Genomic DNA, 16,376 nt, shown 5'->3' with positions numbered 1-16,376 from the left:
TTTCGTATTGTTCATATATATATATATATATATATATATATGTGTGTATGTATGTATGTATATATATATATATATATATATATATGTGTGTGTGTGTTGAATTATCATACAATAACTGTCGCCAGATAGATTCAGAATAATTCATCACAATTTATCTTCTATGTTTTCGTTATAAAGCTGCCGGATGTCGTTTTCAGATTATAAGCTGTTTATGTAAAATTGTAAAAGAAAAAAATCTCCTCCGGAATATTCGTTAAACGATTACGGTTCTCTAATGTAAGTCGTTAGTATAAATGTAACCAAAAAACAAAATGAAAATATGTATGCCAGTCAAATATATATATTTTTGTCTAAGTATTTCAGTTATTCCCTTTTAAAACTTTGTTATGCAGTTGTGTTTCTTTGGCTGAGCTGATCTATTGGGTTATGATAAGCCTTAAGGATCTGTTATGTAGTTGTGTTTCTTCGGCTGAGCTGATCTATTGTGTTATTTTAAGCCATAAAGATCTGATCTGTTATGCAGTTGTGTTTCTTCGGCTGAGCTGTTGATGTGTTTTCTAGCCGTAACAATCCATTAATGAGTAACTGCTGATACAAGGGGTACTGATATACATATATATATACATATTACAGTGGTGGCTAGCGCTCTACAACATCAGAATTCATTGTGTGCCTTCAGCCGTTCTTGAAGTTATTTCTCGATCAAGGACAAATAGTGAATGCAAATCCAGACAACTTCTTACCAGTGACGTGCACAGGATTACCAGTTGGGGTTAAAATTCTTAATCCCCCTCCCTCTTCCATGTAGTGGGGGCCGGGGCTGAAAAAAAATGGCCGTTTAGGCGTCAAATGTGTAATTCTAGGTCATATTCAGACTATAAATTAGGTTTATCTTTAGGTAGAAACTCACGTTTGTGCTGATAATACTCTTGTATGTTTGCGTGAGGTTGAAAGGAGGTGGTGGTGTGCACCCGGGAGAGTGGTCTAATTCTTCCCCTACAGAAGATAACAATCGCCTGGTTGAACCATCCCCCCCCCCCACCGACGATGGAGGTGGGGATTCAGCCCCTCTTTGCACACGGCACTGCTCCACATGTTTGTATTATTCTGATATCCAATGTAAGCAACCAATCCTTATTATCTTTGGCTTTGACCGTAGCTTAGAACGGTGGGTGTATATTTGAGGTTATACATGAGTTCTGAGTAGAACAGAATCTCCCCTCCCCCACTTCCCGTGCCCTCCCTCGTTCCCTCTCCTTTCCCTGATTATTTTTAGTAACAATCACCTTAGGTATATATTTAAAGGTATGGTATATAGACCACAACTATAGCACGCTATCATGAAAAATTTCTTGAGATCACGTAATCGACCTGCCTTGGACGTAAAATGACCTCTTTTTACCAATTGGTCTGCAACGCCTGCCACATATTTTTTTCTTGTATGAGGATCTTTGTGTGAACGCTGTATGATTACTTATACACTGTAGACATGAACATATTTGTACACAGTGTTTACACAAAGAGCCTAATAGTAATAAGAAGCTATGCAGGCTAATCTTAGAGCCTGGGGTGGATTTACGGCCGTGGCAGGTCGATTACGTAATCACAAAACTTTCCTCTCTATAGCGTATGTATGTATGTATTTTAGATCTTCCTGCAAGCAGGAACTCGCGAAGAAGCCTCATTGGTTATCAGAGCCGCAAGCTGACCGAGGTCAGTCTCTTACGTTCATATTTAACGTCCATGATTATGAATTGTCAACAACTCTGTAACTGGACGACATACATTAATCTGGGAGTGACTCGAACCGGGGCCTTATGATTGGAAGGCACCGGCGTTAACCACTGAGCTAACACTCCACTAGCGTGCTATAATTGGAGCCAATACAACAGACTTTCAAGGATATTTCCAATAGAAAGTGAATTTCCATACACAGAAGTGCATATGTACGTCCATGAGTTACATCCCTCAAGAAGAAGAACATTTCCTACGGAAATTTCCTAGCGATGATGTGGATAATTAGGTGCAAGAATCAAGACCTCAATGAATATTCATAGTTCACATAGAAAGTTCCAGTGTACACATATAATGTATTGGCTCTGCTGTTAAAATAACATCAAAGGAGATTAACAATAATTAATTTGTTGGCAAGTGATCGACTACTGAATCTATGTTTCTTCGTTTCTATTTTTTCTTCTAATTTCTACTTCCTTAAATCGTAAATTAAGAATACAGCCACTTGCGAAATATTCCTAATATCGTAATAGATTTGCTAGTAATATACACTACAATAAATGAATAAACTGTATCATTACGTCAATTCAGTTATAACGTTACCGACAGTTCTATGCAATTTCACTCTCTATCAAGATGATCCATAAATGTCCTTAAAATCCAGGAAACGAAAGACCATACTACCCCCCCCCCCTCCCCCTTTCCACCATCCTCCCAGAAAGAAGAAATAGCGAGGTTTCGCAAAAGATCTGTTTGGGTAGCAAACATGAGATAAACTTTTCCATTCTATTCCAAGGAAGGTCGAAGCCTTTAGTGTGTACCATTGGTGAATTTCAACACTTCTGGCCCTTGAATTGTCAGTGTTCATAAGCAATTATACCGAGACGCTATGATCTAATGTTGCAAACGGTTACAATACTATTCGCACACGTATGCAAATGACCTTATTTAGAGGGCCTGTCACATGATCATGAATCTCATCAAAATTAAAGTACAAGAAGGGTGAATATTTCAACGTTATCCCAATGTCCTTTCCCACCCTCCCACCCCTTTCACACCCCCTCCACACCATCCATCGTACCAACTGTCCGCATTACACTACAGTAATAATAAATAATACTGTAAGCCTAATTACATGAATTGATTTCGTCTAAGGATGAAAAGTTATATCTTTGGCATTTCAGTTCTCCTGTAGTCTGTCAAACTACCGCTTAAAATAACGAAAACTTGAACAGAAATATTCATAAACGTAAAATGTTAAATATATGAATAATCATCTGTAAATAATCATGTGAGTAAACTTTACATGTACTATCGTCATTCTTTGTGAGAAAACGATGACATATTAGCTTATGGAAAGAAAAATATATAACCTAGCTATGAATTTGAAAATCAAATTTGAAACGCTCAAATTTTCCGTGCACAGATAATAAAAATGTTCAAAAAAGGAAACCTATATGAAATTATCAACCAGATTTCAGAAGAGATGGGAATGAATGTATCATTTTTCTGTCTACAGGCTGGAATATACTATTCCAGTGTAACCAGTCAGTAGACATACACAGGGAAATGTACTTTAAGAATTAATTTCATATTGTCATAAATTCGAAACCAGCATTTCAGTGCAAAATGAAGATGAAGGTGAGCCTAGTTAATCTAAATTTCCATATGAGAGATAAAGTTGATTTATTTTTCGCTGTCGTTGGTCTGCTACTTAGAGAGATAATTAGCAGTAACTTTTCCCAGCATAACTGTGATATATGTTCCATAAGTATGATATATGTCTCTTGACAATGCTATGTGTCCTGCGACTATGATATATGTGTCACTAACCATGATATCTCATATCTTTGATATTTGTCTGGAAGTTTAAATTTGACCGAACTTTATTTTTTGTCCTTATGATTTGTGATTAAAGGTGATTATAGTTCTTGTAAACAGAATGGCGTCTACAAACGAGGAGAAAGACGAAGGCCAATGAGATTATCCTACCAGTTGACGGCAACAGTTTGTTCTAAGAACAGCAGTCTAAGATCAAGAAAGTAGGCTACCTTATCCTTCAAGTTGAATGAAGGAATTTCATATAGGGGATATAAAAGAAGATTACGGGATATATCCTACACGTTGACTAATAGAGATTGAAATAGACAAAAGACTAAGACAAAAGAACGGTGTCGGCTTTGTTCCAAAATAGATGAAACTATTAACAGATTACTCAACTTTCAAAGAAATTTAGCTATTATTAGCATAGTAAATGCATCTAATTAACCCCAATAGAATAATCTTGATGAAGTGGCTTTGACAACTAAGTAAATTAATACCATTTTCTGATTTGTAAGAATTTGTTACATTGCATCGAACTTGACATAACCTTTAAAAAAAAATTGTGTTGCAATAAATTTTCTCGTTTGAATTATGAACATGACAGTAATAGGCGGGTAAGACTAACCTAAGTTGCTTTGTAATCATGTTATTTCGTTACGATAATAGTTACAACGTATTCTTGAAGTAATGGCATTGTTTACAATTTATGTGAATTTGATGAATTTATGAATTTGCGATAGTAGCGTCAAAGATGACGATATTAACATACCCTACGCGTTATTTACCCAGTATACTATGATGTGTCATCCTACTGCGGTATCGGTTAACCGACATACAGTCCATTCTTATATAAAGGGGAATCGCATGTTATCTATTCCTATAGCTGTATTAAGTAACATATATTTCCTGTTGAAACATACCACGTGACTATATCAAACAAAAGCTACCGAATGAAACCTCTCTTTTCTCCAAAAAAATAGATGTCATTCCGTTTCCATGTCATCCCAAAATACTTAATTAAAGACAGGAAGGCCGATCCCTGCTATTATTGAAACGGCTGCAAAGAGACCATTGCATTAGAGCCGCTTGTGTGCCCTTCCACTTCGTAGTCATTTCGACTGGTTATAGTGAAATCACTTTCCTCCCTTTGACGGTGGCATCAGTATCCCCGTCCTCCAGAATAGGTGACCTGTGTAAACAAAAACAAAAGTAAAATAAAATGAAATAACTTATAACATGTATCAGGATATCACCACTAGTACTAGGTAAATATGATTCGTATACGCATACGTACGTATATGTCTATGTATATGTGAATGCATATGTCTATGAATATGTATACGTATGTGTGTGTACGTATACGTACACGTACACGTATATGGATTTGGATATGTATATGTATGTATGTACGTGTACGTGTACGTATATGTATATGGATATGGATATGTGTATGTGTATGTATGTATGTATGTGTACGTATACGTATACGTACATGGCTATGGATATGGATATGCATATTTATATGTACACGTTTATGTATATGTTTATGTACATGTACATGTATATGTAAATGAAACTGTATATGGATATGTATATGTGTATGTATATGTATACGTATATATATATATAAGTAGATATAAATGTCCGTAAATGTTGCGCACCTTGTCATCAGTCATTAAGTATATATAGTTGCGTTTCACTTTCCATTTTACACTAACCTTTTCAAAGGACTAAAACAATTTAGAAGAATCTTACTCTACTAAAAAACTCGCTGCAATTTTGTTTCATTCAGATACCAAGAGAAAACAAATCTACCGACAAATTTGTGACCTAAATCTTCGGGTGGAAGTTTGCTCTCGGCGTTTTTCTTTTCCAACAAAGGGAATCTAACTTCATAATTGACTCTGTGTTATGATTATTCAACGTTACAAATACGATCTACGTTTGACCTCCTGTAAATAATTAAATTATTGTTTTTTATCTGAGTGGATATTGTCGTGTCGTGTCAAAGTATTTAAACACATGTATATGAAATCTGTAGTGCATTAAATCATGTATGCTTTACTGCACACATTGAACAAACAGACAATAGACGCATACAAAATGTCCAACTGACATTATTCCAAACCTATTTCTAATGGTTTCTTAATATCTTGTGTCTTTATTATGGAAATTGACGATGATATATAAATTTAAATGCTTCGACCATTGAAAGAAAATTTTAAATGTCACCTAGTTTTTGTTTGTCTGGTTTAAGGTTAATAATTATTCAAGAAAATAGATCTTTCAATTCTCTAAGGAAATACTGCTAGGATATTTCTATTCTTGCTCAACTGCATGGACTTATTATTCGTCCTACGTGGACAAAAGATGTTTATTGAAACCTAAAGACCTTCCTCAAAAATATCTTCTCTCTCTCTGACTTGTAATTTACTTCTCATTGTGATTCTTAAGTTACAAAATTGCGAAGGGGAAATTATATTCATAGTGAAATAAAAAAAAATAGATGAGAAAATATCTCTATGCCTAAATATTTTTCTTGATGTCTTTCATGGGGTTCAATTCTTTTACGTCCAATATCGTCAGACATAATTAATGTGTTTGTTTGTGATCATCGTTTGTGAGTAAGAGGTGAAAACAATTTCAGATTTGAACTAGATTCAAAATCTTTCTGGAGGATTTTAATTGTTCACTCGAGGGTGTGGATCGGAAGGGGTTTTAATCATAAAGTTTATGTAACGTGTTCATCATACAATTTATGTACAATAAATATGTTTCAATTGTTACTTGAGTTGTTACGTTGTTATTTAAAAATATTAAATAGTTAGCTTACAACGTAACATTTATTTTAAAGATAAGTATTTTTGAAGGTAAAGACTTAAACCATAAACTCTTGATTGTAATTTATTATTATTATTATTATTATTATCCTTTCTTGATTTGCAGATGGTTGAATTAATTCCTTGAATATGCTCCCCCCCCCCCCCCGCAGTCCATTCTCAAGAATCCCAAGTGACGTATTGCCGAAGCTGTTATTTTCCAATCCTTCTTTGTTTGAATTATTCTTAATTATTTTGTTATGTTTCAAAACATAAAAATCACATTTTGTTATTTCGTTGGCAGAACTTATACTAAATGGCGCGGGTTTCTTATTCGTCATATTTCTCTGTTATTATATTTTCTTGAAGACAATAAATATATTAATGTAATTCGAAACAAGTTATAAAAAAAACCTATGAATTAAGTGATACATTGCCCAGAGCTATCTCCTTGTATGCTTCATAGTTGGTTATCCTCAGTTAATTAAAATATATTTATAGATCGGACGATATCAGCAAAAGAACTCTTGTTGACCAAACTGACCATTCCACCTTGCCGACCTGGTCATCGACAGATCACAAGAGCACCGCTTAGCTTGAAACGTTTCAGTTTAATCCTCCTAAATCTACGGTCATCTATACTTACTTGTTAACTTACTTTACTGAACTTCATCATTTTCCTTCATGGCTTTAACTACAAATCAATCCTGGCCTAATAAAATGGACTGATATACTTCTTCGCCATACCGTATAGTGCAGCACTGTACTACGGTCAATCTCATCTTATGGAAGGAGACCATTATACAACAACATAAATACGCTATATAAATTAATCATTAAGTTCGCAAGTATATAGCCTTTGATATTATTTATTTTGTTATTTCTCATCTGAATACATTGACCCGGTAACGTGTTCTTTACGATATTTGTAATAATTAAAACTCAATCGATATCGAGGTGAGCTTCTTCTATTTTAACAAGACCTTTTCATAACAGGAAGTTTGATATTATGATAGGAGCAAACTGAAGTATAGATTATCAGTGACCACGTGACACATACAATAGGTGTTGTTAGCTTACATTCTGGTGAACGATAAAGCAGACTATATGGTACTGTGAGTAAAGACAGTTTGATTGTGCAAGGATGAATCGTAGCCGCGGCCATCAAAACCTCACTTTTTTGTTTTTCATCTCTCAAGACAAGTTATAATTTGGCAAGTTCCATTGCTTCAAGAAGTAAGGTATTGCATGATACTACATGTGATGTAGTACTCCTCGGGTTAGGGTTAGGTTTAACCCTAGGGTTAACCCTAACCAAAGGGTTTTCCCGGTCCATAAGATATGTCATTCATTGGGCTGTATCCTGCATGATTGCTCGACATATTAAACTGTGTACAAAACAGTTTTCTTGAGAAATACTGTCACGTGAGGATTGCCTGTAGCCGCCACCATTGTTAGCAAACTGTCTATTCTGAATAAAAGATTAACAGACATTGAACAGATGTCTAACTAGATAAGAGTTATTAAACACTTCCCAGGCTGGAAAATTTGTCTAGTTTTAGAGATTAATCGTTTTGAAACTCTGATTTATAACAAGAAGCAGAAAACCCCCCAAAAAGAACAAGCTAAATGAGCTAATGAATGTTTGTTTCATAGTAAATAAAGAACCGCAGACCAATTCTTCTTTAAGATATGAATATGTTATCTTGATAGAGTTGTCATCTTTTATGAAGTAGAGGAAATTCGCACGAACTCTGGCATTGTAATGTATTGAAAGCAAATAATGATTTCAGAAGCTGACATCTTCAAAAATGTTTCTTGACGCGTCATAGCTAGTAATCGATCTACGTTCATAACAGTCACGTGATAATTATGATGTCTGCAATCTATTAATAAGATTTAGTCTTTGGATGTAAATCGTGGCAAAATGAAGTGGTTAGAAAAAGGGGTTGAAGGCGTTCTTATTTGCAAAAATATTGTAAACCAATAAACTTTCGGCTAGATTATGTGGGCTCATGGGTATGTGAAATAAAATTATCTCCGTGCCTAACAATATATCTTCCATTTCATGTTTTATAGCAGAGATAAATGACAATTAACTGGTCAAAGCTTTCAAATTGAACCCGATGTGGTGTCATTTTATACACCATACCGATTTTAAAGTACAAATATATAACGCGTTAATTTATATATCATTCCTTTCACATATCAAAGGATCAATATCTTTTTCGTTTTTTTTTGTTACAATTTAATGTATTTTAAATAGAAACGCAAACATTTCATATCACTACATATAATGTCATAATATGACTCAAGGACAAAGAGATTAAACGTATCAAAACGTCAATCAATTCTGATCTTTAATGTCAATTTCATGTTTACTTTGCCCTTTTATCTCCCTCTCTTGTAAGAATCATGACGTAATGTCCATGAAATTTATCAGATCAAAGACTATATTTAAAAAAAATAATAACTGGTATGAGGTTAACGCAAACTTCAAATTTCTCAGCAAATCGATGGGTTAAGAAAACATGCACAGGTTTTGAATAAACAATTGAAGCTATAAGTTACAAATAGAAGCGGTTTTACTTTCATTCATTAAGAAAGTCGACCTTTCTTCTTCTCCTAGTTTCAAATTTTAATATCCAACTTTTATTGATAACTTAAGCGATTCGTTTCATGGTCAATAACATCTTCCATAAATTAAACAGCCCTAGTTGTTTTTCATCCTCTGTTAGATAAAGAACTAGTTTTCTTCTGGTCAGTGGGGCCCATCAAAAGAAAAATATAGAAAGAGATATTCCGATCGCTGAGGTTCGTTGTATAAAACAAATTATCTGCATCTGGAAATTATCGGCATATTTAGGTCAAATTATGTTTGGCTAAGATATGATTTTTTTTTTGTGTAAATTTTATCAACATTTTTCGAAGACATCTGGCAACAGCAGGGCAGATGATGCCATCATTGAAATTGAGCTGAAAATGATGTGATGATGAATAGCTTTTTTAACTATTATTATATATATTTTAACTATCGAGAATATTGAGTGCTAAGCAAACATTCCAAATTTATCACATTTTTAAATGAAACCAACAGAGCGGTGTTATAATATACTATTAAAGAACATTTGCCCTGATGACATGATAGATCACTCACTGTGATCCGCTTCATGGAGTGCGTTAATCAGTCAAATGTGCCACATTCTAGTAACTGTATCCGAGTTATAGGGACAAGATTTTCACAACTAACAAATTAGAATAGTGTTACATTATCTGCTACCTCGTTTGAATACCACAAATAACGTATGGAATGCAGCTCTGTATAGTCTGTGTTATGCACACGTCTGCGTAAGCTGTGCTGCTTCCACTAATTAACACCGTTTACATTCTCTGATATATGCAGACACCTACCACGTGATGTCCTTGGTGGTAGGACGTCCTCTGTTTTTGTAACTTTCTCGGGACAAGCATCAAGTTCAGTGCAGAGTTGCCAATACGTCTTTAAGAGTAAAGTTCTTCGTAACATGGTTTCTACTGGGTCGTCGCCATCGTCATGTGGATAGCCAAAATTTGTATCTAAGTCATTAATTAAAGCTGTTCCACCATCGATATCTCTCCCTGTAAAAAATTATGAAAGAAACAAATATAAAAAGAAATAAATGAATGACGATGATGATGAAATATTTTGGGGAAAAATGGACTGCATCTTAAGATACACCTACATTCTGATGGTCACGTATGTCATGTTAGGTTACAATGTTAGCTATATTTTATAGTTTTGGTTATGTTTGCAAACGTTTCGTTACATCTGTACATTAGTTTCTTTAAAAACGAGAATAATTCGGGGATCATTACATAGGTTTGACATAGATGAGATGGGAGGGAGTAACAGAGGTCATACCAATGTTTAATAGGTTCATCGATGGAAATTGGCGCCTGTGGTTGCAGCATGCCCGTGAGAAAGTCAATAGTTCGGATCATTAAGGTAGAGCATATTTTTGTTATACTCCCATTCCCAATCCCAGAATCTCCTCATCCAACTAACGAGACAAATATCTGATCAGTTAGCAAATATAGAGAACAGTGTAGCTATAGGACGAAGTTGTTAAATAAGATATGACCACATTCACAGCAAACATAACAGGAGTATTCAAATCAATGGAAGATACGTCACTATACCACTGCGCGGTAGTCATCACGAAAAACAACAAGCATGGCCGATCGTTGGGGTTTAACCAATTCTTATTGGATAGGCCTTTTCAACCTCTATAACACGTTTTCACCATTGTTAATAATGTAGTAAAACAATAAACTATACTAATACAACTTGAAATGCACACAACTGATTAATACATTTAAAAAAAGTTTTAATAGTACGAAAATATGTTGTATAAAACAATTCCTCCGCCCTATCCTCCGTTTAGAAACATTTGACATTAACCTGTCGATACAAATAGCAGTTTTGTCTCCGTCATCTTTAGAAATGAAACGAATTGCGACATTATTATTTATTGGCCTCATGACAAACGCACTAGTTCTTTATTGTGATGCTATTGAATGAAGGTCTGAATGATTCTTTTTAAATGTGTCACATTTTCATTTAGGATTATTTCATGTCGTCCCCCGCAGTATCGTAACCTTTTATCCAGAATAAACCAACAAGCTTTCTCATCTGAAATTAGTGAGTTCCCCTTTTTAATGTATCTGACAAAGTCTCAGTTTTTGTTGTATTAAGACTTTGGTTTCTCATATCTTTGTTAATATCCTTCCATTAGATTTGTCGATCTTTTTGACATTTAAAACAATGTCGATCTAGTATGTATTTACGTAAAACTAACCGAGTCAATGGAGGTGTGGATGCGTTTGATAGCCTAACATTGTTTGCTGGCCTCTCTTTATGTCGTTTATTCCAGCCTAACCAATAAACAGATCCCCGAGGATGTTAACTATGTTAAGTTCATAGCTATAGTATTATGGGATATTTTAACTAACAGAACGTCCCTGGTGAATACCATGATGAAAATAGGTTACAATGCATGTAACCTTTTCTTTCCATACAGGGTATTTTAGCTTATCTTTGCTCTTCAATCTTGAATGGAAGAATATTTACAAGACAGTACAGGAGCCCTCATAATCGATTCTCTGTTTCAAATGAACTGATAAAGGTTGCAATACAAGTAGATTTGGTAGTTCAAATAATATATAATATCAAAAACTAGGTTACTGTGTTTGCACTATTCATATAAATGGTACTTTTCCTAAAACGATAAAAATTGGTTTAAATTTGATATAAATAACAATCTCCTTCATTATGTATGACTTTGAAACCACTATACAAAAGTCAAGATATTTTCAAATTTATATTTTTATCTTGATTGTGTTCTTGAGGAGTTGCATATCAACATTTCACATACTAAACAATTAATAGTTAGGTATATATCAGCAAATTCCCTGTGAAATAATATATTTTTTGTGCTAAATTTACAAAGACACTGCTCGCTAATTGAAGTGAAAGCAGTGTATTTCTGACAAAACTCTTCGCATTTCAGAGATGGGATTAATTTAGAATATTTCGATTTCAGCATCTGGAGAACTTTGTAAATCTACAAACACATAAACCCTGCCAACTGAATTGTTGAAAATGAATCATTTCTTTTTATTACTTCAGTAGTTAAGATCCGGATTACTGCAACGATTTGTCAATATTTCGATTTGTTTTAGATGTAAAATGTTTGCTTATTCTGTAGAGTGACCATATTGACTACATTTGAATGATGTCAAGAGTTCGCGCTTGTAATATGCAAACAGTGCCCTCCATGAGAGGCGCAATAAATGATTCATGCTCACGTGGGCATTTATAAGATTAAGTTTTGATAAATAATTCGCTATGAATAACTTCATGTGATTTTCTGATGTTGCTATCTTGGTAATTACGATCGGTGACATAAATTAATTAAACTAATTAGACCTTTGTCACAACCAAAGTATTATCCCATTTATTTGATAAATTATACATAAGATGAAACTTTCTCTGCTTAAAGATTTTAATTGAAAACCATCTTCATCAACCAAATTGTATTAATTTATATGATACCTGCAAGAGATTTCCGATCTTCACGTTTCATATCACAATCATGGCATTTCCCATAACTACTCTGAGGTTTTAAGACTTGCGGATTTCCGTTACTGGGAACTTTCTCCCTAAGAATTACGATTTTGCTTTTACCCCATTCGAGTTAGTAAAAATCGATAGGAAATGTCTGTTTTCCTGTTAAATCAAGCTTGAGAAAACAAAAGGACAAATATGATAAAAAAAGATTCAATTTCATGTTTTACAGCTTATCAACCATGTAAGAGAAACTACTAGAAACGAATCGTGCGCACATCTTGCGTGGGTTATTGAAATCGTCCTATTTTTAATATAATCAAATATGATAATGATAGAGCAAGGTCACTTGTTAGAATGGTAAAATAATTAAAACGCGGTTTAATTTGATTTCAGCGTTCTTTCTCATGATATATTGATGGATAACAAAAAGTATTCTCAATCGTTTTGTAAATAGTACACACATGTCTTAGTATTAATTCAAATGTCAAAAGTTTAAAGTTAACTTTTAGTGTCTTATATATAAAATCGAGTTGTTGAATGGCATTAGAACACAGGACAGTATATATATATTATATATATTATATATATATATATATATATATATATATACATATATATATATTTATATATATGTATACGACACATATCACATCATTACACATGGCATAAATCATGACGTCACAATATAAACCAGCTGGCATTATATTATCATAATATCACATGCCATGACATCGTATAGCAATACAGCGTATGGAATAACATCACATCACATGGCAATATATGTTATGCTATAACACCCGTTATACTTTACATCACATATAGATTACGTTAACTATGAAACCACAAGTCGTGGTATCATGTCATCATAGGACAACAGAGATGATATCACATAACAGGACATCGTATGACATAAGATAAAATCATGCGACGTCATTACGGTGAAATTGAGAAAACCGATTCCATTACAAGTTATTTCTAGGAAAAATCAGTTGCCTTCCGTTCCCGTTTCTCCGTTTTCTGTTTTTACTATTTTCTTGCTTTGTTTTCTGTTTCTTTGTTTAATTCAGTACACTTCCGCTACCGCATATACTAACTCTAACAATATCTTACCAATATAAGTTCCGTCTCTTAAACACACTTTCCATACCCTTATCAAATTGCTTGAGGCAAAAAGTTTTAATTAAATTGACTTAAATCTGACACCGCCGTAACAATGTAGTTTCCTTGTAAATCTATTTAAAATACATCATACGTAGAAATAGATAGTGATTATAACAGTATCTTCCCTTTTGACAAAGATTTAAATGCGACGAATCTTGGGTAATTCTTTGCCAATAGAACTGTCATTTTTTCTTGAAAGTCACTGTGAAGGAAAGATGTCGGTCAACTTGGACGACTTTTTCGTCCCAGGTGACAATTGGCACTTAACACCTTTAATTACTTTTTTAGTGGAACCTGTCAAATCGCAGATGCGATTAACATAAATGGCGTGCACTGGTTTTAGTTTTTTTCTTTCTTTTTTTTTCATTTCACCATTACATTCTACCCGCCAGATTACGAGAAGAAAAATAAAACACTGGTAGTCGACGAGATTAGATAAATGATAAGACAATTGAAATTGTTCGTATAGCAGGCACCGACTGTTGTGCAACCCCCTCCCCACTCCCCCCCCCCCATCCCCGCATCCCAAGTAAACATCATGTACTGCAAGTATTTGATACTGGGAAATCACACTCAATTACTAAATAGCGACATGTCAATTTACCTAATCTGATATGTTGACCTTTGAAAGCCCTTTTAATTATCCCCAAAGCTAAGCCATATGCCCTGTGGGCCTGAGACAAGAACAACGTTGTAATACAAAAGAAGAAGGGAGAGCGTTGTTGTATTACGTATGTCATTATACTTACTACATAGAAAGGACTTGAATACTTGATATGTTCTCACGCACTGTTATTGCACTATTCCAAGTAAGCTTAGTGGCGAAGACGAAAATCTGACTAATTTATTCAATCAGCTGATAAAGTAGTGAATTCAAATTATGTAAAATCACTTCAGCTTAACATAACCGTCAGAAAACTTCCGGTTTCAAATATAAATATACCGCCCTCCCAGCCCCCCCCCCAAAAAAAAAATAATAATAACCACCAACTTCTGAACTACCAGTTCTGCATACTCGCGATAAATTTAAATTTGAGAGAATAAGTATGAATTCTATCTTCATGGGCGGGTGGGGAGGGGGAGTTGTCTCTGTGTAAAAATGTTTCAACCTTTTTCTAAGGCCATCACGTGACCTTTCAGCGCCAAAATGTAAAATGCAAGGCTCATATTGTCGAAATTTTGAAACTATCCTATTTTACAGCTCTCTTAAAACCAACAAGTGTGATTTTATTAAAATTAAGCTCATTACACTACTTGGGTTGACATCAAAGTCGTATAGCTTACAGCTTGATTTCCTACTCACGAAATTTCATTTTCTTTTATTTTCACTCAACATCTTCCATTGAAGCTGCAATTGAAGCTGTTTGGAAGTTTATTCCGTTGCCATAACAAATTTTATCTCTTTTTATAGGTTTTATCTTTGTAAATTTATACCTTAATAATACTAAAAATAATCCTAATATTACATAGAAACTAGATAACCCGAGAAGGTTAATTTTGACATATAAGGCAGAGATGAAATATACAGGTAACGTGTCGGTGAAATGTTCACTAATAAATTTATAAACTTGTCATAGACATGTGTGTCAGTAGTAAAATATTTATATCAGTCAGCGATAAATGGGAGGAAAGTGAGATGCTCCATTGTAAAAAGAGCTAATTATTAGAAAAAAACTTATAACATTAGTCACTTTAATGGCAGAGGGATGAAGAGAAGAAGGAGGAGGAAGAGGAGAAGGAGGAGGAGTAACGTCTTAAAAACTTAGTTTCTGTTGGTGTCGACTGGGTGTGTCTGTTTGGATATGTTTTGATTTTCTTCAGATTGTCCTGTACTGGGGATAGGGGGGGGGGGAAGAGGATGAGTTACAGTATTGAAAGTTACTAATGATGTTATTTTTCAGAATTCTAGTTTCTGCATTTTTTCGACATGAAACAAATTATTTCGTGTTTTTTATGCGTTTTGTTTTCCTTTTTGGGGGTCTTATTTAATCCAGCGCCATAAATCGTTGGTTACAGTGACGTCATACATGATTTGTCGATCGGCTTTTGGTATTTCCTGACAAGAGATGATTCTTAGAAACATGTACTTCCTCGGCAAGCTTAATGACATTGGTTATGCGTCACGTGATCAACAATATCGAATGATATGCTAGCTCATCTGGTAAAGTGCTCGCTTGACCTTCAAGTTGGATAAGAGTTAACACGACACCGATCTTAAACTAAATGTCCATGTTCATTATTGATGATTTGATGAGTTGTTAGAGTTTCACCTTGAATAGTATTAGGTTACATGATATCATTTCATATCACGACAGATCTGCAGACAAATTAAGTAGGTTATAGTTTAAAATTTAAAAATTAAAAGTAATAACAAACATATTTTTTTCGTCGAATAATAGTCTCTAAGCGTCTATGATCCTTGAAATATGTTTAATGGACGCCGAACCGATCGTTAAGTTTGATATGTGTTTAAACAAAATCAAACAAATTAATCAGTTGTATACTTCAAATGATAAATGAATATTTCATGATAACTCAAGGTGATACTTAAGAGCGTAACAATATTGATGTGAATGGTCGGTGAGTACACCACAAGAAGACGAGTAGCCTTGAGCATTAAATGAAAATATGGTTTGAAAACAGAACAAGATATCTAACGAAAACCAACCGTGAACTCTATCTTCATATATGATATCAATCTGGTTGATACAAAACACAGATTGTATCCT

General features: G+C 34.2%; 1 protein-coding gene across 1 annotated transcript in view; it reads right to left on the bottom strand.

The window, feature by feature from the left end:
- Window positions 1–3,890: 3,890 nt before the first annotated feature.
- The window catches only part of LOC139976092 (uncharacterized), a 54,450-nt gene continuing 41,964 nt past the window's right edge, over window positions 3,891–16,376 (bottom strand). Inside the window, exons 2-3 of the mRNA XM_071984528.1 lie at window positions 9,789–9,995; window positions 3,891–4,747 (exon numbers count right to left, since the gene is read on the bottom strand). Of these exons, the coding sequence (XP_071840629.1) occupies window positions 4,692–4,747; window positions 9,789–9,995 (263 nt within the window). The 3' untranslated portion in view covers window positions 3,891–4,691. The remainder of the gene's footprint in view (window positions 4,748–9,788; window positions 9,996–16,376) is intronic.

Source organism: Apostichopus japonicus, chromosome 11 (assembly GCF_037975245.1).
Source record: "Apostichopus japonicus isolate 1M-3 chromosome 11, ASM3797524v1, whole genome shotgun sequence".
Classification (NCBI taxonomy): Eukaryota; Metazoa; Echinodermata; class Holothuroidea; order Aspidochirotida; family Stichopodidae; genus Apostichopus; species Apostichopus japonicus.
Note: the sequence above shows the minus strand (reverse complement) of the source record. Positions and strands in the feature narration are given on the sequence as shown.